Here is a 27,915-nt window from a genome sequence, read left to right as displayed (position 1 = left end):
ATTATAAGAAATCAATATTCAAAACGACCCAATTCATTTTCCCGAAAATTTGGGAATACAATAATTTTATTCTTAGTATTACACTACATCTATCCCAACTGATATACGTGTCCTTGCAAAAATGTCGATGACGTCATCACAATTTTTTTTTAAATTCCCACTACAAAAATGTAATGAGAAAAAAAACACAATAGGCATGCAGTCGTCAAGTTTCCGACAGCGAGGGAAGTACTGTCTAAACTCTTTAGACCAATTTTTATTAGAAGTTATTAAACTGTTGTGTAGATGGGTGAAGTTGGGTGCTAAGAAAAGACAACAATAAATTGAAGTAAACTTTATTATGTTAAAGTATCTTAAACATCAACATTTTGTATATGTCCCAAGGTTAAATCTAGTCTAGCCGTTATTTTAAAATGATTCTCTATATAATTAACATTACACTAACGTAAATAAAGTGTTAAAAAATGCTATAACCCTAGATAAAAAATACGGAATTCTCAATATGTAAAAAATAAGCTATTATTCGCTCAGCAGCCCCTGACGCGCCGGGACCAGCGTCAAGTCACAATAGCTTACTTTTTGAATGGACCTTTGCAACCCTGCTTGTAAACAGTAATTTCGACAACGAAAAAGAAAGTTAAAATACAGGTCGAATATCCCTCAAGGTCCTTGAAAGGTAAATAGAAAGTGCCCTTGGCCACTCTAGCTTAAAATTTGTAACAAAGAAATCAGAAAAAACTCTTAAAGCAGCATCGACATAGTGTTGGACAGATGAAAACGAAAAAAACTCTCATGCATGTTTCTCCTAACCCTCATAGGTAAAAGGTAAAAACAACACATACGTCCACTATGCACCCTACTGGCTTTAAAAGTTTTTAAGCAAATCTCACGAGATCTTGTTGCGCCACCACGAGAACAAGACCAGTGGCGACTCGAACGCGGTGAAGGTGAAGACGGGAGCGAAGAGGAAGAAGAAGATGTGGATGAAGGAGAACGGGCCGAAGATATGTTTGGAGAACTTGGAGTAGCCGCGGTAGAGCGGCGCTTGGAGAATTTTGTACTCGGAGGAGAGTTCGAGGAAGACGAGCGATCGGATGACGAGAAGGAGGCGGAGCAATGATAGGGGGGGTGGAGAGACAGCTGCACTAAAGTACAACTTTACCTGACACCCTCAGCTCGGGAACTTCGAGTAGAAGGTGTAGATGAGGTCGTAGTTCTTGAAGCGGCAGTGCTGCACGTCGCGGCGCTGCCACTCGCCGATGGTGCTGAGGTACTGCAGCTCCTCGGCGGTGTCCTTCGTGGGCGACGCCTACGACGACAACGTCAGGCGGGGCTTAGTGAATTTAGGGCGTGGCTCTCACCTGATTGGCGAACACCGTCACGGTGAACTTCCCCGGCAGGAACGTATCCAGAACCTTATTGATGATCTCGCGGTACGAACTGCACGGAACGTTGGTCTCGAAGCTCACGTACGAGAACTCCGGCTCGGGAGTGATATGGATCGTCATGTAACAGCCCTAATGGAAATCGGTCTCAAAATTAATGACGTCACCGCGACGCAGGCTACTTACGTCGGACATTTCAGCGCTTATCTGACAGACATGCAAACAGACACAGTAACAACGTCTCATTTTCGCATTCGTACGTACGCACTTACATTTTTTGTGACCCCGTTCATGGAGTAACCGCACGGTTCGAACAGGAAGTCGTCGATGATCATGTTGGGGATGATCTTGTCGATGCCGGACCTCTGCACAACAAAACTGTCAACACTATGTATAGCGAAACGAAGACGTTACCTTGGTTGCTTCAGTGGCGTTCAGCGACTCCTCCTTGGAGAAGATGCTCATGACTTCGGGGTCTAAGTCGGTCATGAGTATCTCCAACGTCTGGTCCGGCTCGTCCAGCACGGGCAGGGGCTGGCGAGGCGCCCTGCGCGTGAAGGGGTTCAAGGTATACAAGTACCAGCAGTCCTTGTTCACGGCCCCCATGCAATAGGCCACGCCGTCGGGGAACAGCGAGTCCAGGAGAGCCACCTCCTGGTCGAAGTGCTTGTGGGGAGTGACCTGAAGGTCGGGCCGCTTGTAGTTCTTGCGCGAGTAGAACAAGTCCTCCACCTCGGTGAAGCCGGCGTACTGCTCGGCGAGCAGCAGCAGGGGCTCCAGGCAGAGCAGAGGCGTGGTGGTGCCGCAGGTCTTGAGGATGAAGCGCCGCTTCGAGATGAACATCGAGCTTTCACTGAAAGAACAACAATAACAAGTTTGTATATACCGTACAGGTGTAGTTTGGGTTGCATATTTACAAACGAAAACAAAACAGATGTGTTATGGGTTGCCTATCTGAAATAAAATCCTCAACGTTTCGCCGAATGAACTTGTCGTTGACGTTGCCGTTAAAGTTGGCACGCTGTTGGATAACCATTTTAGCAAAAGTTTTAAGCTTCTTCTTGTCGAAATAAGTCTAATATAGAATATTATTTTTAGAATTTTTCAAAAATTTGCATTTCGTACCGATTTTTTCGAAAATGTTGCTCCGTGACCATCAACAGGCTATATTTTTGGAATCAGCGTGTCGAAATCTACGTCCCTGAATTTTTTCACAATTTTTAGAAAACTTTTTTAAATATGAAATTTTTCCAATGGTCCCCCCTTCTTCAAATTTCGGCCAAATTTTGACATTTTCGAAACTTACTAAACACATTCTTCTGGAGATTTCGAGCTCTAGAACTCATTTCCGGCCTCATTTCTTTGATAACTGCAACCGTTTTTCCGGAATCGACTGTCGAAATATTGAAATTTTTAGAAATCCTCAAAAATTCGCATTTCGTACCGATTTTTTTGAAAATGTTGATTGGTGACCATCAACACACTATATTTTTGGAATCAGCATGTCGAGATCTACGTCCCTGAATTTTTTCACAATTTTTGGACAACTTTTTGAAAAGTGAAATTTTTCTAATGGTCCCCCCTTCTTCAAATTTCGGCCAAATTTTGACATTTTCGAAACTTAACTAAACACATTTTCTTGGAGATTTCGAGCTCTAGAACTCACTTCCGGCATCCTTTATTTGATAACTGCAACCGTTTTTCCAGAATCGACCGTTGAAAAATCGAAATTTTTAGAAATTCTCAAAAATTCGCATTTCGTACAGATTCTTTCGAAAATGTTACTCCGTGACCATCAACACGCTATATTTTCGGAATCAGCATGTCGAGATCTACGTCCCTGAATTTTTTCGCAAATTTCAGACAACTTTTTTAAAATTGAAATTTTTCCAATGGTCCGTCCCCCCTTCTTCAAATTTCGGTGAATTTTGACATTTTTGAAACTCTACTAAATACATTTTCTTGTAGATTTCGAGCTCTAGAACTCACTTCCGGCATCGATTCTTTGGTTACTGCAACCTTTTTTCCGGAATCGGCAGTTGAAATATCGAAATTTTTAGAAATTCTCAAAAATTCGCATTTCATACCGATTCTTTCGAAAATGTTGCTCCGTGACCATCAACACACTATATTTTTGGAATCAGCATGTCGAGATCTACGTCCCTGAATTTTTTCGCAAATTTCAGACAACTTTTTTAAAATTGAAATTTTTCCAATGGTCCCCCCCTTCTTCAAATTTCGGCGAATTTTGACATTTTTGAAACTCTACTAAATACATTTTCTTGTAGATTTCGAGCTCTAGAACTCACTTCCGGCATCGATTCTTTAGTTACTGCAACCGTTTTTCCGGAATCGGCCGTTGAAATATCGAAATTTTTAGAAATTCTCAAAAATTCGCATTTCATACCGATTCTTTCGAAAATGTTGCTCCGTGACCATCAAAACACTATATTTTTGGAATCAGCATGTCGAGATCTACGTCCCTGAATTTTTTCGCAAATTTCAGACAACTTTTTTAAAATTGAAATTTTTCCAATGGTCCCCCCTTCTTCAAATTTCGGCGAATTTTGACATTTTTGAAACTCTACTAAATACATTTTCTTGTAGATTTCGAGCTCTAGAACTCACTTCCGGCATCGATTCTTTGATAACTGCAACCGTTTTTCCGGAATCGGCCGTTGAAATATCGAAATTTTTAGAAATTCTCAAAAATTCGCATTTCATACCGATTCTTTCGTAAATGTTGCTCCGTGACCATCAACACACTATATTTTTGGAATCAGCATGTCGAGATCTACGTCCCTGAATTTTTTCACAATTTTTTGACAACTTTTTTAAAAGTGAAATTTTTCCAATGGTCTTCTTCAAATTTCGGCCAAATTTTGACATTTTCGAAACTTAACTAAACACATTTTCTTGGAGATTTCGAGCTCTAGAACTCACTTCCGGCATCGTTTCTTTGATTACTGCAACCGTTTTTCCGGAATCGACCGTTGAAATATCGATATTTTTAGAATTTTTGAAAAATTTGTATTTCGTACCGATTTTTTCGAAAATGTTGCTCGTTGACCATCAACATGCTGTATTTTTGGAATGAGCATGTCGAGATCCCTGAATTTTTTCGTAATTTTCAGACAACTTTTTTAAAAGTGAAATTTTTCAGTGTTCCCCCCTTGTTCAAATTTCGGCCAAATTTTGACATTTTCGAAACTTAACTAAAGATATTTTTCTGTAGATTTCGGGCTCTAGAACTCATTTCCGGCTTCGTTTCTTTGATAACTGCAACCGTTTTTCCGGAATCGACCGTTGAAATATCGATATTTTTAGAATTTTTGAAAAATTTGTATTTCGTACCGATTTTTTCGAAAATGTTGCTCTTTGGCCATCAACATGCTATATTTTTGGAATCAGCGTGTCGAGATCTACGTCCCTGAATTTTTTTCACAATTTTTAAACAACTTTTTTAAAAGTGAAATTTTTCCAATGGTACCCCCTTCAAATTTCGGCCAAATTTTCGACATTTTCGAAACTTAACCAAACACATTTTCTTGGAGATTTCGAGCTCTAGAACTCACTTCCGGCATCGTTTCTTTGATAACTGCAACCATTTTTCCGGAATCGACCGTTGAAATACCGATTTTTTAGAATTATTCAAAAATTTGCATCATTTCGTACCGATTTTTTCGAAAATGTTGCTTGTTGACCATCAACATGCTGTATTTTTGGAATCAGCATGTCGAGATCTACATCCCTGAATTTTTTCGTAATTTTAAGACAACTTTCTTAAAAGTGAAATTTTTTTCAATCTTCTTCAAATTTCGGCCAAATTTTGACATTTTCGAAACTTAACTAAACACATTTTCTTGTAGATTTCGATCTCTAGAACTCACTTCCGGCATCGTTTATTTGATAACTGCAACCGTTTTTCCAGAATCGACCGTTGAAAAATCGAAATTTTTAGAAATTCTCAAAAATTCGCATTTCGTACAGATTCTTTCGAAAATGTTACTCCGTGACCATCAACACGCTATATTTTCGGAATCAGCATGTCGAGATCTACGTCCCTGAATTTTTTCACAATTTTTTGACAACTTTTTTAAAAGTGAAATTTTTCCAATGGTCTTCTTCAAATTTCGGCCAAATTTTGACATTTTCGAAACTCTACTAAATACATTTTCTTGTAGATTTCGAGCTCTAGAACTCACTTCCGGCATCGATTCTTTAGTTACTGCAACCGTTTTTCCGGAATCGGCCGTTGAAATATCGAAATTTTTAGAAATTCTCAAAAATTCGCATTTCATACCGATTCTTTCGAAAATGTTGCTCCGTGACCATCAACACACTATATTTTTGGATCAGCATGTCGAGATCTACGTCCCTGAATTTTTTCGCAAATTTCAGACAACTTTTTTAAAATTGAAATTTTTCCAATGGTCCCCCCTTCTTCAAATTTCGGCGAATTTTGACATTTTTGAAACTCTACTAAATACATTTTCTTGTAGATTTCGAGCTCTAGAACTCACTTCCGGCATCGATTCTTTGATAACTGCAACCGTTTTTCCGGAATCGGCCGTTGAAATATCGAAATTTTTAGAAATTCTCAAAAATTCGCATTTCATACCGATTCTTTCGTAAATGTTGCTCCGTGACCATCAACACACTATATTTTTGGAATCAGCATGTCGAGATCTACGTCCCTGAATTTTTTCACAATTTTTAGGCAACTTTTTTAAAAGTGATAATTTTTCCAATTCTTCAAATTTCGGTCAATTTTTGACATTTTCGAAACTTAACTAAATATATTTTCTTGTAGATTTCGATCTCTAGAACTCACTTCCGGCATCGTTTCTTTGATAACTTCAACTGTTTTTCCAGAATCGACAGTGGAAATATCGAAATTTTTAGAATTTTTCAAAAATTCGCATTTCGTACCGATTCTTTCGAAAATGTTGCTCCGTGACCATCAACACAATATATTTTTGGAATCAGCATGTCGAGATCTACGTCCCTGAATTTTTTCACAATTTTTAGACAACTTTTTTAAAAGTGAAATTTTTCCAATGGTCCCCCCTTCTTCAAATTTCGGCCAAATTTTGACATTTTCGAAACTTAACCAAACACATTTTCTTGTAGATTTCGATCTCTAGAACTCACTTCCGGCATCGTTTCTTTGATAACTGCAACCGTTTTTCCGGAATCGACCGTCGAAATATCGAAATATTTAGAAATTTTCAAAAATTCGCATTTCGTACCGATTCTTTCGAAAATGTTGCTCCGTGACCATCAACACACTATATTTTTGGAATCAGCAAGTCGAAATTTACATGACTGAATTTTTTCAAAAAAGAATTTTCCCTGATGCAAATTTCGACTCACTTTTGAGAATTTTCGAAATTTAACAAAATTTTTTTCTTAATATACACAGTATTCTTGAACAACACGACACTCAAAAACATGTTTTTAATTTCTCCTAGAGAAATAAGGATTTTGCAGTTAAGCTCCGCCCTCTTGGCTCACGACGAATAAAAAAATCATCACAATCGAGACAGGGTGGGTGGGCGGGGCTACATTTTGCCCTGTTTTGCTTAACATGTGCAGACTTATTTCGACAACAAGAAACTATCAATGGCAACTTGGCAACGGAGTTTATAAATGACAATTTTCAGCTGTAAAAGCAACGTCAGCGGGAACTTTAACGTCAACAGCAAGTTTATAAATCCCACTTAACACTAGTCAATCATCATCTTCGACTCACATTACTGTCAATCACCCTGTATATCACAATCGCGAGTCCACCAAGTGCATCGATCGACTTTCCGAAAATACGTTTTTTTTTTTTGGGGCTGCCAACTCGGATTATTTCTGGCCCCGAATCGGCTTTTCCTGCCAACCTTTCCTGCCGCGTCTCGTGAACCTGTAGTCTCGTGTGGAAGACCTGAACCCGATCAAGGTCGCTGCAAGAGCCCGTTGCGCAACAAAATGGTGGGATTTATGGAAGGGCGGCTCGTCAAAAATCAGCGTGGGGACGCGAATCGATCCCGCAAGGGCAAGGTCGTCCTAAGTCAACGCCGCGACGCAAAAGGCTGTTTTGACTGGGAAAGGCGCAACCAAGCGAATCCCGTTTTGTTTACATGCTGAGTCGACTGGTCTGGAAGACGCTTGCAAGTTAATTGCAACTGGTCGTTAACAATAAAAAATTAACAAAACAAACATTTGCCAATTGCTGAGTCAATTAGTGTTTCAAGGAAGAGCGATTCGAATTTCACAAATGAGTCGTTCGGCGGAATTCTTTGCATTGTTGGCAGGAGTTGCGGAATCCGACAAGTTTGGACGGGTTTATCTATAAATCTTATCAGCAAGTAGGGCAGTAAGTGACCCAGGTCTAGTATTCGCGGAGGTCGCTTTTTTGATGCGATGACCCGAGATTCTAATGTGTAGCGTTACGTAATACGTTTTAGAATAATTATTTGTCGATTCGGGCGATCGGTAAGGCACGCTTAACCAGTTTTAATGGTGTGTTATGCAAATGGTGTGCATTTTTTTTTTAATTAAGCGATCTTTGCTCTGCGAGCTATTTTTATGCGGAGTATGATGTCATGTGTTGAGTCTCGAATGGCGCAGAAAAACACAATTGTGTTACAAAAAATTGGTCTAAAGAGTTTAGACAGTACTTCCCTCGCTGTCGGAAACTTGACGACTGTATGCCTATTGTGTTTTTTTTCTCATTACATTTTTGTAGTGGGAATTTAAAAAAAAATTGCGATGACGTCATCAACATTTTTGCAAGGACACGTATATCAGTTGGGATAGATGTAGTGTAATACTATGAATAAAATTATTATATTCTCAAATTTTCGGGAAAATGAATTGGGTCGTTTTGAATATTGATTTGTAATAATCAATAAAATAACGAAACAATTTACTCACGTATACGTATCCCAGGCAGCTGAAAATCGTGTATGTATAAACATTCTTAATTTAAGATGACAGGCGTAACAGCATACGTGAGAGTCAAACGGAGAAACTGTAAACAAAACGACCATCGGTTTTATTGCTTCGACTTCCGCTTATTATATAAAACATTGGGTTTTATTTTAATTCTTGACGGTGAAATTCACAATTGGTTGATTATAAACATGTCTATTTCACATTCGCGGAACCAAGTGAGCGCATAAAACAAATGCAGGTCTGTAATGTTAAAGTCGATGTAAATAAGCGCGCTACCCTTATGTTTCAACCGAGTTTTTCCTTTAACAAATTTTGTGTCTACCAAATTGGGTTGGTTGGGGTGTAATACTAATAATAAGTGTTGCCTTTAATTTAATCAATAAAATAAATTGACTTCATTAATTTTTTTGAACCACCTCTTAAGAAAATCTAAAAAATATGAATGGAATGATAAATCACAAGTACAAACTCATCATATTTTTTGCATTTTAGATAGGATTTATTCAGCAAAATTTAAGGGTGGCGTCATCAATTTTTTTAGGAGGGATGAACAAATACATTTTGAACAAAAGTTTACCATGCTTATAATAACTTTAAAATATTCCCAAGATTTCAAAGCATTCGGTTTTGTAATTCCTGATTAAATCGATAAAATAAATTCACGCCTTCATTAATTTTTTTGAGTCACCCTGCATATGCAAATCCAAAAATATGAATGGAATGATAAATCACAAGTACAAACTCATCATATTTTGTACATTTTAGATACGATTTATTCGGCAAACTTTTGAGCTGACGTCATCAGTTTTTTGTAGAAGATAACCAAATATATTTTGACTAAAAATTTATTATGCTCTTTATAACCTTAAAACATCTGCAAGATTTCAAAGCATTCGGTTTTGTAGTTCCTGATTAAATCAATAAAATAAATTTACGCATTCATTAATTTTTTTGAGTCACCTGTATATGCAAATCGAAAAAATTTGAATGGAATGATAAATCACAAGAAGAGACTCACCATATTTTGTACATTTTAGATAGGATTTATTCAGCAAAATTTTGTGGTGACATCATACATTTTTTAGGGGGGACGACCAAATATGTTTTGATAAAAAATTTACCATGCTTATGATAATTTTAAAATATCTTCAAGATTTCGAAGCATTCGGTTTTGTAGTTCCTGAGTAAATCCGTAAAATAAATTTACGCTTTCATTTATTTTCTTGAATCACCCTGTATATGCAAATCCAAAAAATATGAATGGAGTGATAGATCACAAGTACAGACTGATCATATTTTGTACATTTTAGATATGATTTATTCGGCAAATTTTCGAGCTGACGTCATCAAGTTTTTGGAGGGGATAATCAAATATATTTTGACTAAACATTTATTATGCTCTTTATGACCTTAAAACATCTGCAAGATGTCAGAGCATTCGGTTTTGTAGTTCCTGATTAAATCAATAAAATATATTTACGCATTCATTAATTTTTTTGAGTCACCCTGTATATGCAAATCCAAAAAATATGAATGGAGTGATAGATCACAAGTACAGACTCATCATATTTTGTACATTTTAGATATGATTTATTCCACAAACTTTTGAGCTGACGTCATCAAGTTTTTGGAGGGGATAAGCAAATATTTTTTGACTAAAGATTTATGATGCTCTTTATAGCATTAAAACATCTGCAACATTTCAAAGCATTCTGGTTAGCAGATTAAAAATTAAATTTAAAAATGTTGTTTTATAATTTTGATTTTTTTTTCCAAAAATCTGGACGTTTCGGGTGAAAAGTCGATTCGGAGTTGTAAACTACATGTGTAGGACTATGTTATTTTATACAATTGAAAACCGATTTACTATGTACAATTTTGAAGTGACGTCATCGCATTAGTGGTGGGGATGATTAGACAAATTTTGGTTGGCGTTTTACCATCTACATGATATTCTTAATATAAGTACAAAATTTCACAACAATCGGTCGAGTACTTTCGGAGATTATCTGGCTAATTAAAATCCGGGACGGCAGACGGACAGACGGACGGACAGACGAACAGAAATGGGAGACCTATTTCTTCGTCTTCTAGGGGTCATGAAAGATCGAGAAAACGTAAAAGTAGAGAGTCGGCCGACGGACTCGATTGCAATACTTCCTTTGCTTACGCTCGGGAAGTAAAAATACTGACTGAAGGAGGTACCCGCTGGACTGTCGAGGTTTGCAAGCAGAGGATTGAGTTTCGGTACAACGCAGAATTCACACAGTGGAGCTTTTTGTTTTTAAAATTTTGTGATGGCATGCCTGATTGTCAAAGTGACGTTAATGGCAGCTGTCAATAACTCAGAAGTGCCAACATAAACATTTTGTTCAATCATTTTCAATTTTGCCAACAGTCCATCCAACATTGTGTTCTCCAGTACCAAAATGACGTAACGCGTGTCAATAACAGCTATTTAAGCGACTAATCAATAAATCGCCACTGACATGAATAGTGTGATAACACCGGACTACATTTTCCAAACAAATTTATCAACAACTGCATAACACAACTGTACTTTCCGTGATAAAATTCCTCCTTATGCACTTTATCCTGCATATTTCGTTTCATTTAATTCAATGCATTCATTCCGAGATCTAAATATCTTTTCCTTTCCGATAACCTTCGCGAGTTCAAATGCCAAGAAAAGAAAACTTCTGTTCCATCACCCGAAAAATTGTCCAAAGACCCATCATCAGTCCACTAAGAAAACCTTCCACTGATAGCCCCTTATCTAAAACCCATTTTCTTTGCATAACTTATCGCTCGTTATTTATTAAACGGAAACCCCTCATCAATAAATCCGCTGATAACACACGTAATAATGAAACATCGTTCTCGCAAAAATCCAGTCAGCGAAAACAAAGTTCGGTGCTCCATTTCCAAGCCGCAACAAAAGCGAACTAGGAAACACGTTTAAATATAGACCGACCCATCTATATATAGCGGCGGTTATCAGGCGCAATAAATCGAGTGAAAACATTTATTTATCTTGTATAGTAAACCAGAATGCCCAAGATTTAAAAATAAAATTTCAATGAACAAATTATCGCGCTTCGAGACACCGAATAATCGAAACGAGTTGAAAGGTCGCAAGATTAACAACCTCGTTATCGTGGTGGACGGCGTCTGGGCGCAAAATTTCGGAGATGGACCTGGGGGAAAACGGACACTTGGGGATCTAGTTGGCGTGGCTTTGTTGTGTCTGATTTCCTGATTAGATAATGTAGCGTGATGATGCGCTGCTGAGTGGGATCGAGATACTCGGAAATCGAGGCAGGTCTGCACGCGAAATCATAATTTGTTTGCGTCGAATGAAGGGCACATTAATTTTCCTATGATTTACGTTGCTTTCCCGAACTTTGACACTAGATTTGATAGTGACAACTGGTATATCAAGTTTGTTATTTAATCAGTATCTGGAAAATGAAAAACAACTACAAGGCTGCTACGACTGCAAGAACTTTACATAGATAAGATTGTTTAATACTATTCAACTTGGATTTTACATACATTATATAACTCTGCAGGTTCCAGAATTATGTATGTATAGATAAATATGTATATTATGTAATTGAATCGAAATGAGCGCCAAAAATGTAACAGTGCTACCACTCGCAATGGAAACATCTAAATTTCCCTAAATAATAAAACTGTCACCATCAAAAAGTGTCAATTATTTTATTTATTAACAAAATATAATAAAAAGTCGACACACCAAAAAACTACTTCAAAAACCAAACAAAAGGGGTCCTCGATATCATTCAAACTACTTCAAAAAGCATACCAAGAGGTCCGCGAGATTCTTTCAAACTACTTCAAAAAGAAAACAAAAGGTGTCCCCGAGATTCTTTCAAACTACTTCAAAAATAAACGAAAAGGGGTCCCCGAGATTCTTTAAAACTACTTCTAAATCAAAGCAAAAGGTGTCCCCGACATTATTTTAAACTACTTCAAACACAAACCAAAAGGGGTCCCCGAGATTCTTTAAAAACTACTTCAAAAACAAAACAAAAGGTGTCCCCGGAGATCTTTTAAAAACTACTTCAAAAACAAACCCAAAGGAGCACCGGAGATTTTTTCAAAGTACTTCAAAAACAAACCAAAAGGAGCCCCGGAGATTTTTAAAAACTAGTTCAAAAACAAACCCAAAGGAGCACTGGAGATTTTTTCAAAGTACTTCAAAAACAAAACAAAAGGAGCCCCGGAGATTTTTTCAAAGTATGTACTTCAAAAATCAGACACAAGGAATACGCTAAATTCTTTTAAACCACTTCAAAAACAAACCAAAAGGGGCCTCCGAGATTCTTTAAAAACTACTTCGAAAACAAACCTAAAGGAGCACCGAAGATTTTTTCAAAGCACTTCAAAAACCAGACACAAGGAGTACGCTAGATTCTTTCAAAGCACTTCAAAAACAAACCAAAATGGGCCCCCGAGATTCTTTAAAAACTACTTCAAAAACATACCAAAATGAGCCCAGGAGATTTTTTCAAAGTACTTCAAAAACCAGACATAAGGAGTACGCTAGATTCTTTCAAACCACTCAAAAACAAACCAAAAGGAGCCCCCGAGATTCTTTAAAAACTACTTCAAAAACAAACCAAAAGGAGCCCCGGAGATTTTTTCAAAGTACTTCAAAAACCAGACATAAGGAGTACGCTAGATTCTTTCAAACCACTTCAAAAACAAACCAAAAGGGGCCCCCGAGATTCTTTAAAAACTACTTCAAAAACAAAACAAAAGGTGTCCCCGAGATTCTTTAAAAACTACTTCAAAATCAAACCAAAAGGAGCCCCGGAGATTTTTTAAAAACTACTTCAAAAACAAACCTAAAGGAGCATCGGAGATTTTTTCAAAGTACTTCAAAAACAAACCAAAAGGAGCCCCGGAGATTTTTTCAAAGTATGTACTTCAAAAATCAGACACAAGGAGTACGCTAAATTCTTTCAAACCACTTCAAAAACAAACCAAAAGGGGCCCCGAAGATTTTTTAAAAACTACTTCAAAAACAAATCTAAAAGAGCACCGGAGATTTTTTCAAAGTACTTCAAAAACCAGACATAAGGAATACGCTAGATTCTTTCAAACCACTTCAAAAACAAACCAAAAGGAGCCCCCGAGATTCTTTAAAAACTACTTCAAAAACAAACCAAAAGGGGACACCGAGATTTTTTCAAAGTACTTCAAAAACCAGACAAAGAGTACGCTAGATTCATTCAAACCACTTCAAAAACAAACCAAAAGCCCCCCCCCCCCCCGAGATTCTTTAAAAACTACTTCAAAAACAAACCTAAAGGAACACCGGAGATTTTTTCAAAGTAGTTAAAAAATCAGACACAATGAGTACGCTAGATTTTTTAAAACTACTTCAAAAACAAACCTAAAGGAACACCGGAGATTTTTTCAAAGTAGTTCAAAAATCAGACACAATGAGTACGCTAGATTTTTTAAAACCACTTCAAAAACAAACCAAAATGGGCCCCCGAGATTCTTTAAAAACTACTTCAAGATCAAACCAAAAGGAGTCCGCGAGATTCTTTAAAACTACTTCAAAAACAAACCAAAAGAGGCCCCGGAGATTCTTTGAAAGTACTTCAAAAACCAGACACAAGTGGCTCCCCAAGATTCTTTCAAACTACCTCAAAACCAAAACAAAAGCGGTCCTCGAGATTCTTTAAAACTACTTCAACAATAAACCAAAAGAAATTCTCGAGATTCTTTCAAACTACTTCAAAAACAAAACAAAAGCGGTCTCCGAGATTCTTTAAAACTACTTCAAGATCAAACCAAAAGGAGTCCCCGAGATTCTTTAAAATTACTTCAAAAACAAACGAAAAGAGGCCCCGGAGATTCTTTGAAAGTACTTCAAAAATCAGACACAAGTGGCCCCCCAAGATTCTCTCAAACTACTTCAAAAACAAACCAAAAGGAGCCCCGGAGATTTTTTCAAAGTACTTCAAAAACCAGACACAAGGAATAATAGCTATAATATAATATATTCTTTCAAACCACTTCAAAAACAAACCAAAAGGGCCCCCCCGATATTCTTTAAAAACTACTTCAAAAACAAACCTAAAGGAGTACGGAGATTTTTTCAAACTATCTACTTCAAAATCCAGACACAAGGAGTACGCAAGATTCTTTCAAACCACTTCAAAAACAAACCAAAAGGGGCCCCCGAGATTCTTTAAAAACTACTTCAAAAACAAAACAAAAGGTGTCCCCGAGATTCTTTCAAACCACTTCAAAAACAAACAAAAAGGGGTCCCCGAGATTCTTTTAAACCACATCAAAACCAAAACAAAAGCGGTCCCCGAAGATTCTTTCAAACTTCTTCAAAAACAAGACACAAGAGGTCCCCGAGATTCTTTCAAACCACTTTAAAAACAAACCCCAAAAGGACCGCCGAGATTCTTTTAAACCACTTCAAAAACAAACTAAATGGGGTCCCCGGGATTCTTTTAAACCACTTCAAAACCAAAACGAAAGCGGTCCTCGAGATTCTTTAAAACTACTTCAACAATAAACCAAAAGAAGTCCTCCAGATTCTTTCAAAGTAATTCAAAAACAAAACAAAAGCTGTCTCCGAGATTCTTTAAAACTACTTCAAGATCAAACCAAAAGGAGTTCCCGAGATTCTTTAAAACTACTTCAAAAACAAACCAAAAGAGGCCCCGGAGATTCTTTGAAAGTACTTCAAAAACCAGACACAAGTGGCCCCCAAGATTCTTTCAAACTACTTCAAAACCAAAACAAAAGGGGCCCCCGAGATTCTTTGAAACCACTTCAAAAACAAACCAAAATGGGCCCCCGAGATTCTTTAAAAACTACTTCAAGATCAAACCAAAAGGAGTTCCCGAGATTCTTTAAAACTACTTCAAAAACAAACCAAAAGAGGCCCCGGAGATTCTTTGAAAGTACTTCAAAAACCAGACAAAAGTGGCTCCCCAAGATTCTTTCAAACTACTTCAAAACCAAAACAAAAGCGGTCCTCGAGATTCTTTAAAACTACTTCAACAATAAACCAAAAGAAATCCTCGAGATTCTTTCAAACTATTTCAAAAACAAAACAAAAGCGGTCTCCGAGATTCTTTAAAATTACTTCAAAAACAAACGAAAAGAGGCCCCGGAGATTCTTTGAAAGTACTTCAAAAATCAGACACAAGTGGCCCCCCAAGATTCTTTCAAACTACTTCAAAAACAAACCAAAAAGAGCCCCGGAGATTTTTTCAAAGTATTTTTAAAACCAGACACAAGGAGTACCACAGATTCTTTCAAACGACTTCAAAAACAAACCAAGGGGCCACCAAGATTCTTTGAAACTACTTTAAAAATAAACCGAAAGGGGTCCCCGACATTCTTTCAAACTATGCACTTCAAAAACCAGACACAAGAGATCTTCGAGATTCTTTCGATCTACTTAAAAAACAAAACAAAAGATGTTCTCGAGATTCTTTAAAAACTACTTCAAAAACAAACCAAAAAGAGCACTGGAAATTCTTTCAAACTTCTTCAAAAACAAGACACAAGAGGTCCCCGAGATTCTTTCAAACCACTTCAAAAACAAACCCCAAAAGGGCCCCCGAGATTCTTTTAAACCACTTCAAAACCAAAACAAAAGCGGTCCTCGAGATTCTTTAAAACTACTTCAACAATAAACCAAAAGAAGTCCTCGAGATTCTTTCAAACTAATTCAAAAACAAAACAAAACCGGTCTCCGAGAATCTTTAAAACTACTTCAAGATCAAACCAAAAGGAGTTCCCGAGATTCTTTAAAATTACTTCAAAAACAAACGAAAAGAGGCCCCGGAGATTCTTTGAAAGTACTTCAAAAACCAGACACAAGTGCCCCCCCCCTCCCCCAGATTCTTTCACACTGCTTCAAAACCAAAACAAAAGTGGACCCCGATATTTTTTCAAACCACTTCAAAAACAAACCAAAATGGGCCCCCGAGATTCTTTAAAAACTACTTCAAAAACAAACCAAAATGGGCCCCCGAGATTCTTTAAAAACTACTTCAAAAACAAACCAAAAGGAGCCCCGAAGATTTTTTCAAAGTGTTTTTAAAACCAGACACAAGGAGTACCCCAGATTCTTTCAAACGACTTCAAAAACAAACCAAAAGCGGCCACCAAGATTCTTTGAAACTACTTCAAAAATAAACCGAAAGAGGTCCCCGACATTCTTTCAAACTATGCACTTCAAAAACCAGACACAAGAGATCTTCGAGATTCTTTCGATCTACTTAAAAAACAAAACATGTACTCGAGATTCTTTAAAAACTACTTCAAAAACAAACCAAAAGGAGCCCTGGAAATTCTTTCAAACTACTTCAAGAACAAACCAAAATGGGCCCCCGAGATTCTTTAAAACTACTTCAAAAACAAACCAAAAGGAGCCCCAGAGATTTTTTCAAAGAATTTTTTAAACCAGACACAAGGAGTACTCCAGATTCTTTCAAACTACTTCAAAAACAAACCAAAAGGGGTCCCCGAGATTCTTTCAAACCACTTCAAAAACAAAACAAAAGGGGTCCCCGACATTCTTTCAAACTACTTCAAAAACCAGGCACAATTGGACCCCGAGTTCTTTCGAACAACTTCAAAAACAAAACAAAAGGGCCCCCCGAAATCTTTCAAATCATGTACTTCAAAAACCAGGCACAAGGGGTTCCTGAGATTTTTTTCAAACTACTTCAAAAACCAGACACAAGAGATCCCCGAGATTCTTTCAATCTACTTAAAAAACAAAAAAAAAAAGGTGTCCCCGAGATTCTTTCAAACTACATACTTCAAATTCAAACCAAAATGAGCCCCCGAGATTTTTTAAAACTACTTCAAAAACAAACCAAAATGGGCCCCCGAGATTCTTTAAAACTACTTCAAAAACACAACAAAAAAGGGCCTTGAGATTCTTCAAATTACTTTAAACAGGCACACGAAGATTCTGAGATTCTTTCAAACTACTTCAAAAACAAAACAAAAGGGGCCCCCGAAATCTTTCAAACCATGTACTTCAAAAACCAGGCACAAGGGGTTCCTGAGATTTTTTTCAACTACTTCAAAAACCAGACACAAGAGATCCCCGAGATTCTTTCAATCTAGTTAAAAAAACAAAACAAAAGGTGTCCCCGAGATTCTTTACAACTACATACTTCAAAAAGAAACCAAACTGGGCCCCCGAGATTCTTTAAAACTGCTTCAAAAACAAAACAAAAATGGGCCCTGAGATTTTTCAAATTACTTTAAACGACAGGCACACGAAGATCCTGAGATTCTTTCAAACTACTTCAAAAACAAACCAAAAGGAATCCCAGACACTCTTTCAAACTACTTCAAAAACCAGGCACAATTGGATCAACTTCAAAAACAAAACAAAAGGGGCCCCCAAAATCTTTCAAACCATGGACTTCAAAAACCAGGGGTTCCTGAGATTTTTCAAACTACTTCAAAAACAAATTACTTGAAAAACAAGTTTTTTGAAGAAATTGACCTTGAGGGGCCTCTTGTTCTTTTCTTGTTAAGAATATGAAAAAATTTGGGGGCTCCAGGCGTTAATCTTGGGGGACCCTTGCGTTTTCTTTTTGAAAGTATTTTTTAATGAAAGAGTTTAAATCTTGGGAGCCCCAAGTGTCTTTTTTAAGTATGAGAAAGAACCTTGGGGGACACTTGTGTTTCATTTTTCAAAAAGTTTGATGGCCCCTTCGTTGTTTTTGCAAGAATTAAAAAAACGTGCCTTTTTGATCTTTTTTTAACAACCGAGTAAATTTTAGCGTTGGTAATTCTGAATTAGAATTATTGGCAGCAATGTTAATATGTCAATTTACGGTACAGTTGTCAATGTTGACACGAAGTTCTAAATTTCACTTTCATTTTGACAATCAGGTGTGCTGTAATAAAATTTTCAATTGTTGCCAACCTGGCAAAAAAACACGATCTGTTATAGTCACCTAGTATTAAATACAACGTGATCAACAAGTGCATACTATGTAAAATTAATTAAATTAAATAAAATTTGTAAAATCAGATTTTATAGTTTATCCAATAATTTGAAGCTGTTTTATTGCTTGCGCCAAAAAAATATTGACTAGGTACATTCTTAATATTTTGACTGACCAGTAATTAATTCACGATTTTTTTTAAACATCTTCCAATAAATTGTTGCGATGACGTCATTATCTTTCTAGATGGGATCAACAAATAAGTTTAAATGGTTGTACTGTGACTATTAGATTAATGACAGCATTTTTCCAAAAATAACTTGCATTTGTTTGCTAAATAATGATCCTAGTTATCAAGCTTTGATGCATTGTGTTTACAATTTATTAATCTTGTACTTAGAAATATGCTATAGATAAACAGTTTAGGGTTCTAGATATCATACATATGAAAATATTGGAAAATTTTGTTTGACATTCTTTATTAAATAATAGAACTAACGAACCAACAGCTTAGTTTTTTTCAAACCCGGGGTCTACCACCACGCACTTAATCTACCCCGGATGAACACATTCATACTCGCGGACCGTGAACTCCGCCAAGATAAAACCTTGACATTTGCGATTAAAATTAGGTTAAAATTCCGCTACAAATCCGCACCGAATCCTTGCCTCGCTCGCGCCTCTGCCTCGAACCCCCAAATCTCCCAGCAAACTTTCCCTCGCAGCCGCCCATCGCCGGCATCCTCAAGGCCTCCGCCGATGCCCCCCGCCCCCGGCCTATTTATACCCGCGCCGCCTATTTTTAGCCACCGACAACTCACCTGAGCACGTACGCGTCCACCTGTTCGTTCTTCATGAAGCTGATGATCTCGCAGCGGACGATCTTCAGCAGCGACTCCAGCTTGCCCCTGGAAGAAAAACCTGCCTAAGACGTCGGCACCGTGGGCGCCGTCAGCTGACGGCGGCGCGCTTAGATTGTGCGGCGGCCGGCCGGCGTGCCGCCGACATCGATCTGGCAGCGCGGTGCCGTCACAGTCTAACCGGGCCGGGGCTCACAAACCTGGGGATTTTTCGGAGGTCGGCCGCCTGGGAGGCGGCGCCGTCGCCGGTAAACCAAATCTCGAGGAGCTTTTCGACGCCCTCGAAAAACTGGACACTTTCTTCACTCATGTTGCGGCGTCGGGACGGCTACTGACGTCTGCGACTGGTCGGAGCTGGGTTCGACGAGGAATGAGCAAAATTCGATGCGAGGAGAGGCGGTGCGCGCGCAGTGTCAACAGAGACTGGGGGGCGGCGGTGGGGGCGGGAGAAAACGGCGAACTGGGGGCTGGGAAAACCGGAAAATGGACTTATTAGAGAAAAAATCGCAGAAAAATCGAGAAAAGAAGGTGAATTTTATTTGCTTACACTACGAAGCGACCTTGAAGCGTGGAAAATAACGTTAAATAAAAACATTAACACTGTGTTATTATTGATTAGTTAGAAATATTGGAATTTTTACCTAGTTACTTTTGGGTGGTTAGGGGAGGGTTACACAGGCCTGCATTTATCAAGAACACGTAATTTACCGTGTCTCAAGCTTGCTTGACAAATTTACAACTGTACAAATGGTACTTTAGCGAAATGAAGCTGGTGAAGGGTGAATCTGACGGGTTGGCAGTACTGTCAGCACCCTGTATTTAAGGGTGACAACCACAGTTCCACAACGGGGCAGGTAAAACCTTCATGCTTGCCAACATAAATAATTCGTCCTATAATTAACACCTACTATCCAGAGTTTACTTAATATGACATAAAAGGTTTTCCTATGTTATGGTTTTTCGTGTTGTTTGCAAGTTATAAACAAAAAAATCAACGTTGCCAAATTGTTCACACGTCAAAGTCAAAAGGATAGGCAACCAACAATACTTTGAAAAATCTAATTGGATTTCAATCACAACGTATTGGAACTTTAGTTTTCGGCTTTTTTCTTGGTTTTTTTTTTTTTTAAATGTAAATCAGTGAAACTCTGGAAAATGATCCAAAGCCAAAAATATTTCCAACATTTTCTTAAAGATTAATACAATTAAATACTATTCTAATGCACTATAAAATCCTTTGTCGCTATTCTACTAACAACTGAATCCAGAAGCGTTGTATTCTTCTCCTCCAGTTCCTTAATCTTGTAGGCTTTCCTGATAGCCCCCAAATCCCGTATTTCCTCCAGCACCCCCAAGTCCGCCTCCTCCCCGTCAATTTGAGCCGCCGCACCATCACTTTCGCCCCCTACCATCACAACCAACAAATCTCTGCAGTCATCAGTGATCCCAAACTGCTGCAAACTCCTCGTAATGTTCTTAGATATCGACAAATTGTATAAAATTTCGGTGAACACAGTCTTCGTTATTCGATTTTCACAAGTGAGAGCTTTATTGGCAGCCACGATTAACTGAAACGGATCCAATATATATTTGGGGTTTATGAAACAGCACTTGATTTGTCCGGCGATGACTTTCTGGCGCAACTCGGGCACGTTTTTGACGTTTCTGTACAACTGGACGGTTAACGGGAGCTCGACGGTGGGGTCCAGAGCGACGGTAGTCATGGTGTTCGGGGGCGAAGCACCAATGGCATGAAAAAGTGAGGTTATGTTGCTACAACCTAAAAAGTGTTAATGGATTATATTTTATAGGGTGCGAAGTTCGCAGTGCGGTAAATTTGCACCTAACTTACACGAATTGAGTGAAAGGGGTTATTAAAGTGAAAAAAAGCGGAATGTCGTTAAACGATTTCGCTGCGTTACAGATTACTGACTTACCGACACGAAGCAACAACAACTAAAAGGTTGTAAAAGTGGATGCAATTTCGTCAGTTCGTGAATTATTGTCTGCTGTAACTATAAAAGTGAGCAGACGCTTTTTTTTTCTGATAGAAATACAAAAATAATGTTTGTGTTTTGAAATTGGCGCGTCCCGTGGGTTTCTACCTTACCGACGCAGTTAACGTCAACGAGGTTTAGCACCGAGATAGTGAGCACCTCCCATGAGCAATCAAACCTCTTTGTAAATGTAATTTTTGGTTATAAATCGTACTTTTTAGGTGTTCAGAATGATTTTGCTCGAAACCAACAACCGAGTGGTCGAGGAAACCCTAACGGTCAAAATCAGGGGGGCACAAGCTGGGTAAGTCTGACTTCCTGGAAAAACCGGCTCTTTTCGGGTGAGGCGCCGTTATCACTCGCCTTATCACCAACCAACTCATCCCGTTACCTCTCCACCACACCCTCCCAAAAACCCCAATTTTGCTTTCTATGTATCCCGATTTCCCCCAGGTTAAAAAACGAGTCCATCGACATCACCGTCTCCGACTTCGACGGCGTCCTCTACCACATCTCCAACCTCAACGGCGACAAAACCAAAATTAGGGTAAGCCGCAGCGCCTGCAGCCGCCCCCGTGACCCTCTCGTTGCAGATAAGCATTTCGCTGAAGTTCTACAAGGAGCTGCAGGAGCACGGCGCCGACGAGCTGCTCAAGCGCGAGTACGGGCCCCTGCTGGTGCCCCCCGAGGACGGCTACAACGTGTCGGTGCTGTTCGACCTCGAGAACATCCCCTCGGACTGGCCTGACGTGATCAAGAAGATCGGGTTGCTGAAGCGCAATTGTTTCGCGTCGGTGTTCGAGAAGTACTTTGACTTCCAGGAGAACGGGGATGAGGGGCAGAAGCGCGCCGTTATCCACTACCGCGACGACGAGACCATGTACGTGGAGGCGAAGGCCGACCGGGTCACGGTGGTGTTCTCGACGCGGTTTCGCGATGAGGATGATGTCGTGATCGGGAAGGTAATGACAGATTGTGGGATGAGTTTCCGTTTGATAATTTTTGTCGGAAGGTGTTCATGCAGGAGCTGAAGGAGGGGCTGAGGGCGTCGCATACGGCGCCTCCGGTGCTGTTCAGCCACAGGGAGCCCCCTCGGGAGCTGCAGAACACGGACGCGAAGGTGGATAACAACGTAGGTTATGTTACTTTTGTGTTGTTTCCGAGACACACGGCGAGGAACACGAGGGACAACACGATTAATTTGATCCACATGTTTCGCCACTACTTGCATTACCATATTAAGTGTTCGAAGGCGTACATTCACAGTAGGATGCGGGCCAAGACTTCGGATTTTTTGAAGGTGCTGAACAGGGCTCGGCCGGAGAACAAGTCCACAGATAAAAAGACTATAACGTGAGTTGATTTTAATTAATTAATTAATTAAAATTAATTTTTTGGTTTCAGGGGGCGCACGTTCGTCCGCAGGGATTGATGTGTGTAGTACTAGTGCTTGTAAGATCAGCTCAAAGGACTAATAACTGCCGACGAATTACTAAACTTAACTGTTTCATTCGACACGTTTTTGTTCCAGTCAGATGTGCACAGCCTCTCTTGCAATGTAATTTTATTTATTAAGTCAATTATGAAGTTCGCTCCGGTCACTGAATGGTACAGTTCAGTTTTATAGTTGTATGGTGCTGATTTTCAGCGATGTACATAGGATTCAATCTTTTAACTGTGCTTCCTGGAGATATGGGTGAGCACATTATTGTGAATTGTATATTTCTAATTCATCAAATTTATTAGCCATTATTATAGATTTTTACTATTTTTTAAATCCTTGTTTTTTCCCTTTTTGTACTGTGTATCCGCTTATTTAATATCATTTTAATTCATTCGTTGCTGTTTAAATTATTCGAGTTTTACGAAAGTCATCATCATCGCCAAATGATATAACATAGGTTAATAAATTAATAGTTAATAAATTGTCAATTTCAATAGCAAGTTCCGATATTTATTTTTTTATTTCTAGACAATAGATGCGTTTGCAGATTATATTTACAGTTTTCTTATTACGGTTACAGTTAACGAAACAACAAAACACTGTTTACTTGAATTTAGAAAATAAAATGTTATTTTAAAATAAATGCGTTGCTTGTGAATTCACCCTGACGACATACACACCAAATTTGACAACAATCGATCCAGTAGTTTCGGATATTAGTGTCCAATAAAAAGTTGTTGTCGAAATAAGCCTTCACATATTAAAAAAAACGGGAAAATATAAGCCCCGCCCACCCACCCTATCTCGATTGTGACGATTCTTTCTTATTCGTCGTTAGGCAAAAGGGGCGGAGCTGAACTGCAAAATACTTATTTTCGTACGGGAAATTAAAAACACGTTTTTGGGTACTGTGTTGTTCAAAGAATACTATGTATATTAAGAAAAAAAATAAAGCCAAAGACTAGACCCCACCCATACACGCCCCGATCTCAATTCTCAATTGTGATGAATTTTTCATTCGTTGTCAGATCGAGGGGCGGGGCTTAATTGTCTATTATTTATTTGTCTACAAGAGTTTACCATTTTAAATATGTTTTAAGTTTCTTGTTCTGAAAAGACGACCACGTATATGAAGAAAAAAGACAAAATATAAGCCCCGCCCACCCGCCCTGTCTCAATTGTGATGATTTTTTTAATCATCGAGAGCCAAAAGAGCAGAATTTAATTGCAAAATCCTTATTATTTTTGTATAATAGAATACCATGTAAGACATTTTTTTGAGTATCATGTAATTCAAAGAATACTATGTATATTAAAAAAAAAAAAATTAAAGCCAAAAATTAAGCCCCGCCTACACCTGACCTGATCTAAATCGTAAAAATAGTAATAGAAGTTTTCATTCGTTTGTAAACCTAGGGGCGGAGCCTAATTGCAAAATCGATGTTTTTCTATATAAATTTACCATTTTTAACATATTTTAAGTTTATTGTTGTAAAAAAATGACTACACATTAAGAAAACAAGGCAAAATGTTGCCCCTCCCACCCACCCTATCTCAATTGTGATGACTTTTTTTATTCGTCGTGAGCCAGAGGGGCGGAGTTTAATTGCAAAATCCATAGTTACTTACAAAAATTTACCATTTTAAATGTGTTTTAAGTTTCTAAGAATAAAAAAAAATCATCACAATTGCGATAGGGCGGGTGGGCGGTCTTACATTTTGCCCTTTTCTCTTTAATAACTGTAGACTTCTTTTCACAACATGAAACTTTAAACATGTTTAAAATGGAAAATTTGTATAAGGAAATATCGATTCTGTAATTAGGGTCCGCCCCATAATTGCAAAGTCCATATTTCCTTGAAAAAATCCAATGTTCTAAGTTTCTTGTTGTGAAAAGATGGCTATGTACGTTAAGAAAAAAAAGGGGCAAAATATAAGCCCCGCCCACCCGCCCCATCTCAATTCTGATGATTTTTTTTTATTCGTCGTAAGCCGAGGGGCAGAGTTTAATTGTGAAATCGTTATTTTTCTATGAGAAATTAAAAAAAAAACAAAAACAAATGGGAAGCCCCACCCATCCGTCTCGATCTCAATCGTGATGAATTTTTCATTCGTTGTCAGATCGAGGGGCGGGGCTTAACTGCAAGATCCATATTTGCCTACAGAGTTTACCATTTTAAACATGTTTTAAGATTCTTGTTCTGAAAACTACGTACGTTAAGAAAAAAATCAAAATATAAGCCCCGCCCACCCGCCCTGTGTCAATTGTGATGATTTTTTTTTTATCGTCGAGAGCCAAACGAGCAGAATTTAACTGCAAAATCCTTATTATTTCTCTACATAGCTGGCCTCATCTAAATAGTATTGAAGTTGTTATTCGTTGGCAGACCTAGGGGCGGAGCCTAATTGCAAAATCCATAGATACTTAAAAAAAATTACGATTTCAAACGTATTTTAAGTTTCTAACAATAAAAAAATATATCATAATTGCGATGGGGTGGGTGGGCGGGCTTTATATTTTGCCTTTTTTTTCTTATTATACGTAGTATTCTTTGAAAACACGATACTCAAAACCATGTTTTTAATTAAGAAATTTGGAGATTTAAAAATATCAAACTGAAAAATGAAAAAAAAAAAATGCAAATTACAAAATTGAAAAATTACAAAACTAAAACTGGAAAATCAAAAAAATGAAATATTGAAAATCGGAATTTTGAAAAGTTAAATATCAAGAAATTGCAAAATTACAAAATTGGATTATTGTAAAATCGAGTAATTACAAAATTAAAAATCGAAAAATGGGAAATTATGAAATTGAAAAAATAAAAAAAAATGGAAAATCGTAACAATGAAATTCGAATAATAAAGAAAATATAAAATTAATTACCAAATTGAAAAATTGCATAATTGTGAACTCGTAAATTTATTAACATGTAAAAATGAAAAATTGCAACATTATTAAATTTAAAAAAATGAACAATTTAAAAATGAAAAATCGAGAAATTGAAAAAATATTAAACTGAAAAATCAAACATATTGTAAAAGGACGAAATTGAAAAATAGCACAATTTTAAAATTCAAAAATTGAAAAATCGAACAATTGTGGAATAGATTAATTACAAAATTTAAACAATGAAATTCGGATATCTTTAAAAACGGAAAATCAAATTTAATTTTAATTTTTCAAGTTTTTGGGTTTTCAGTTTAATTATTTTATAAAATTTCCGTTTATAGAGGTATCCGAATTTCATTGTCACGATTTTCTAATTTTTGATTTTTAATATTTGAAAATTTCAATTTCCAATTTTCCAAGCTTTTGATTTTTCAGTGTTGTAATTTTTCTATTTTACGATTGTTTGATTTTTCAATTTTTCCATTTTAAAACTGTACGAATTTTCAGTTTTATATTTTTACAACTCACCACTTTCTCAGTTGTCCATTTTTTAATGAATCAGTTTTTCAAAATTTCTAATTCCTTGATTTTTCAATCGTTCGTTTTGAATTTAATAGTTTGCAATTTTTCGTTTTTATACTTTGATAAATTTTCCAGTTTACACTCATCAATTTTTTTAATTTTCTAATTTTACAACTTTTCAATTTCTTGATTTTTAATTATTCCAAATTTCAATTTTAATTTTTCAATTTTTTAATTTTTCCGTTTAATTCAATTATGCGGTTTTTAATTACTCAATCATTCAATTCTTGTTTTCTCAATTTTTCGAAATTCATGGTTTCGCTTTTTCAATTTTTTGATTTTTAATTTTCCAAAATTTTGATTTTCAATTTTTCAAGTTTTTGATTTTCATTTTCACAATTTGGAAATGTTTCGATTTTTAAATTTAGTATTTTTCGATTTTACATCTTACTATGTGTCTGGTTTTTCAATTTATCCGTTTTAAAATTATTCGATTTTCAATTTTACAATTATCCAATTTTGCAGTTCTGTAATTTTGGAATTTTTTGATTTGCCAGTTTTATATTTTTACATTTTTAGATTTCTGAATTGTCCGATTTTTAATGAATAATTTTTTCAATTACTCGATTATTGTTTGATTTTTTTTAGTCAAAATTTCAATGTTAATTCTACACGTTTTCGATTTTTCATTTTCACAATTTTTCCCAATTTTTCGATTTTTAAATTTTTATTTTTCCAAATTTTCAATTTTGTCATTTTGCACTTTTTTTGTTTTTCAGTTTTAATGTTTTACAACTTTTTCAATTTTCCGATATTTCAGTTTTGGGATTTTTCAGTCATTTTGATTCTTCAAATTCTCGACTTTTCAAATTTCGCATTTCTCGATTTTTACTTTTTCGATATTTCTAACTATTTTGGGATTTTTCAATTTTTTGATTTCTCAATTTTTTGATATGTCGATTTTTCGATTTTTCACTGTTGTAATTTTTCTATTTACAATTGTCTGATTTTTCAATTTTTCCATTTTAAAACTGTACGAATTTTCTTTTATATTTTTACAAATCATCACTTTTTCAATTGTTCATTTTTAATGAATCAGTTTTTCAAAATTTGATTTTTCACTTATCACAATTTCCAATTCCTCGATTTTTCAATCGTTCGTTTTGAATTTAATAGTTTGCAATTTTTCGTCTTTATACTTTGATAAATTTTCCAGTTTACAATGATCAAATTTTTTAATTTTGTAATTTTACAAGTTTTCAGTTTCTTGATTTTTAATTATTCCAAATTTTTTATTTTTCCGTTTAATTCTTTTACAATTTGCGATTTTCCACTTTTATGATTTTTCAACTTTCCAATTTTACAACTATGCGGTTTTTAATTACTCAATCATTCAATTCTTGTTTTTTCACTTTTTCGAAATTCCTAGTTTCGATCTTTCAATTTTTTGATTTTGAATTTTTCAAAATTTTGATTTTCAATTTTTCAAGATTTTGATTGTCATTTTCACAATTTGGCAATATTTCGATTTTTAAATTTAGTATTTTTCGATTTTACATCTTACTATGTGTCTAGTTTTTCAATTTTTCCGTTTTAAAATTATTCGATTTTCAATTTTACAACTATCCAAGTTCTGTAATTTTACAATTTTTTGATGTCAGTTTTATATTTTTACATTTTTCGATTTCTCAATTGTCAATTTTTGCCAGATTTTCCAATTTCTGGATTATTTTTTTATTTTTTTTTTAATTCAAAATTTCAATGTTAATTTTACGCGTTTTCGATTTTTCATTTTCATTTTTCCCAATTTTTCGATTTTTAAATTTTTATTTTTCCAAATTTTCAATTTTGTAATTTTGCAATTTTTTGTTTTTCAGTTT

The 27,915-nt window shown here is 36.5% G+C and overlaps 3 protein-coding genes across 4 annotated transcripts; 1 reads left to right on the top strand and 2 right to left on the bottom strand.

The window, feature by feature from the left end:
• Positions 1–319: 319 nt before the first annotated feature.
• Positions 320–19,613, bottom strand: LOC135131895 (S-adenosylmethionine decarboxylase proenzyme). Of its 2 annotated transcripts, XM_064059749.1 has the most exons (7): positions 19,380–19,613; positions 19,141–19,227; positions 1,800–2,238; positions 1,658–1,750; positions 1,572–1,592; positions 1,362–1,517; positions 320–1,309 (listed from the first exon to the last, which is right to left on the bottom strand). In XM_064059749.1, the coding sequence occupies exons 1-7, from the start codon at positions 19,487–19,489 to the stop codon at positions 1,172–1,174; spliced, it is 1,044 nt and encodes a 347-aa protein (XP_063915819.1). In that variant the 5' UTR covers positions 19,490–19,613; the 3' UTR covers positions 320–1,171. The 2 variants fall into 2 exon arrangements, with proteins under 2 accessions (XP_063915819.1, XP_063915820.1); XM_064059750.1 differs by lacking the exon at positions 1,572–1,592.
• An 81-nt stretch (positions 19,614–19,694) lies between these two features.
• LOC135131898 (EKC/KEOPS complex subunit Tprkb-like) lies at positions 19,695–21,226 on the bottom strand. The gene is made up of 2 exons (XM_064059753.1): positions 21,032–21,226; positions 19,695–20,959 (listed from the first exon to the last, which is right to left on the bottom strand). The coding sequence occupies exon 2, from the start codon at positions 20,901–20,903 to the stop codon at positions 20,397–20,399; it is 507 nt and encodes a 168-aa protein (XP_063915823.1). The 5' UTR covers positions 20,904–20,959; positions 21,032–21,226; the 3' UTR covers positions 19,695–20,396.
• A 65-nt stretch (positions 21,227–21,291) lies between these two features.
• LOC135131897 (actin-related protein 2/3 complex subunit 2) lies at positions 21,292–22,928 on the top strand. Its single transcript, XM_064059752.1, has 5 exons — positions 21,292–21,480; positions 21,630–21,723; positions 21,770–22,138; positions 22,189–22,529; positions 22,581–22,928. The coding sequence occupies exons 1-5, from the start codon at positions 21,407–21,409 to the stop codon at positions 22,606–22,608; spliced, it is 906 nt and encodes a 301-aa protein (XP_063915822.1). The 5' UTR covers positions 21,292–21,406; the 3' UTR covers positions 22,609–22,928.
• Positions 22,929–27,915: the final 4,987 nt, after the last annotated feature.

This window comes from Zophobas morio, unplaced genomic scaffold (genome assembly GCF_036711695.1).
Source record: "Zophobas morio isolate AGI-343-1 ecotype UQ-CSIRO unplaced genomic scaffold, CSIRO_AGI_Zmor_V1 ptg000021l, whole genome shotgun sequence".
NCBI classification, from domain to species: Eukaryota; Metazoa; Arthropoda; class Insecta; order Coleoptera; family Tenebrionidae; genus Zophobas; species Zophobas morio.
The sequence above is the reverse complement of the archived record's forward strand: the minus strand, read 5'-3'. Positions and strand labels throughout refer to the sequence as shown.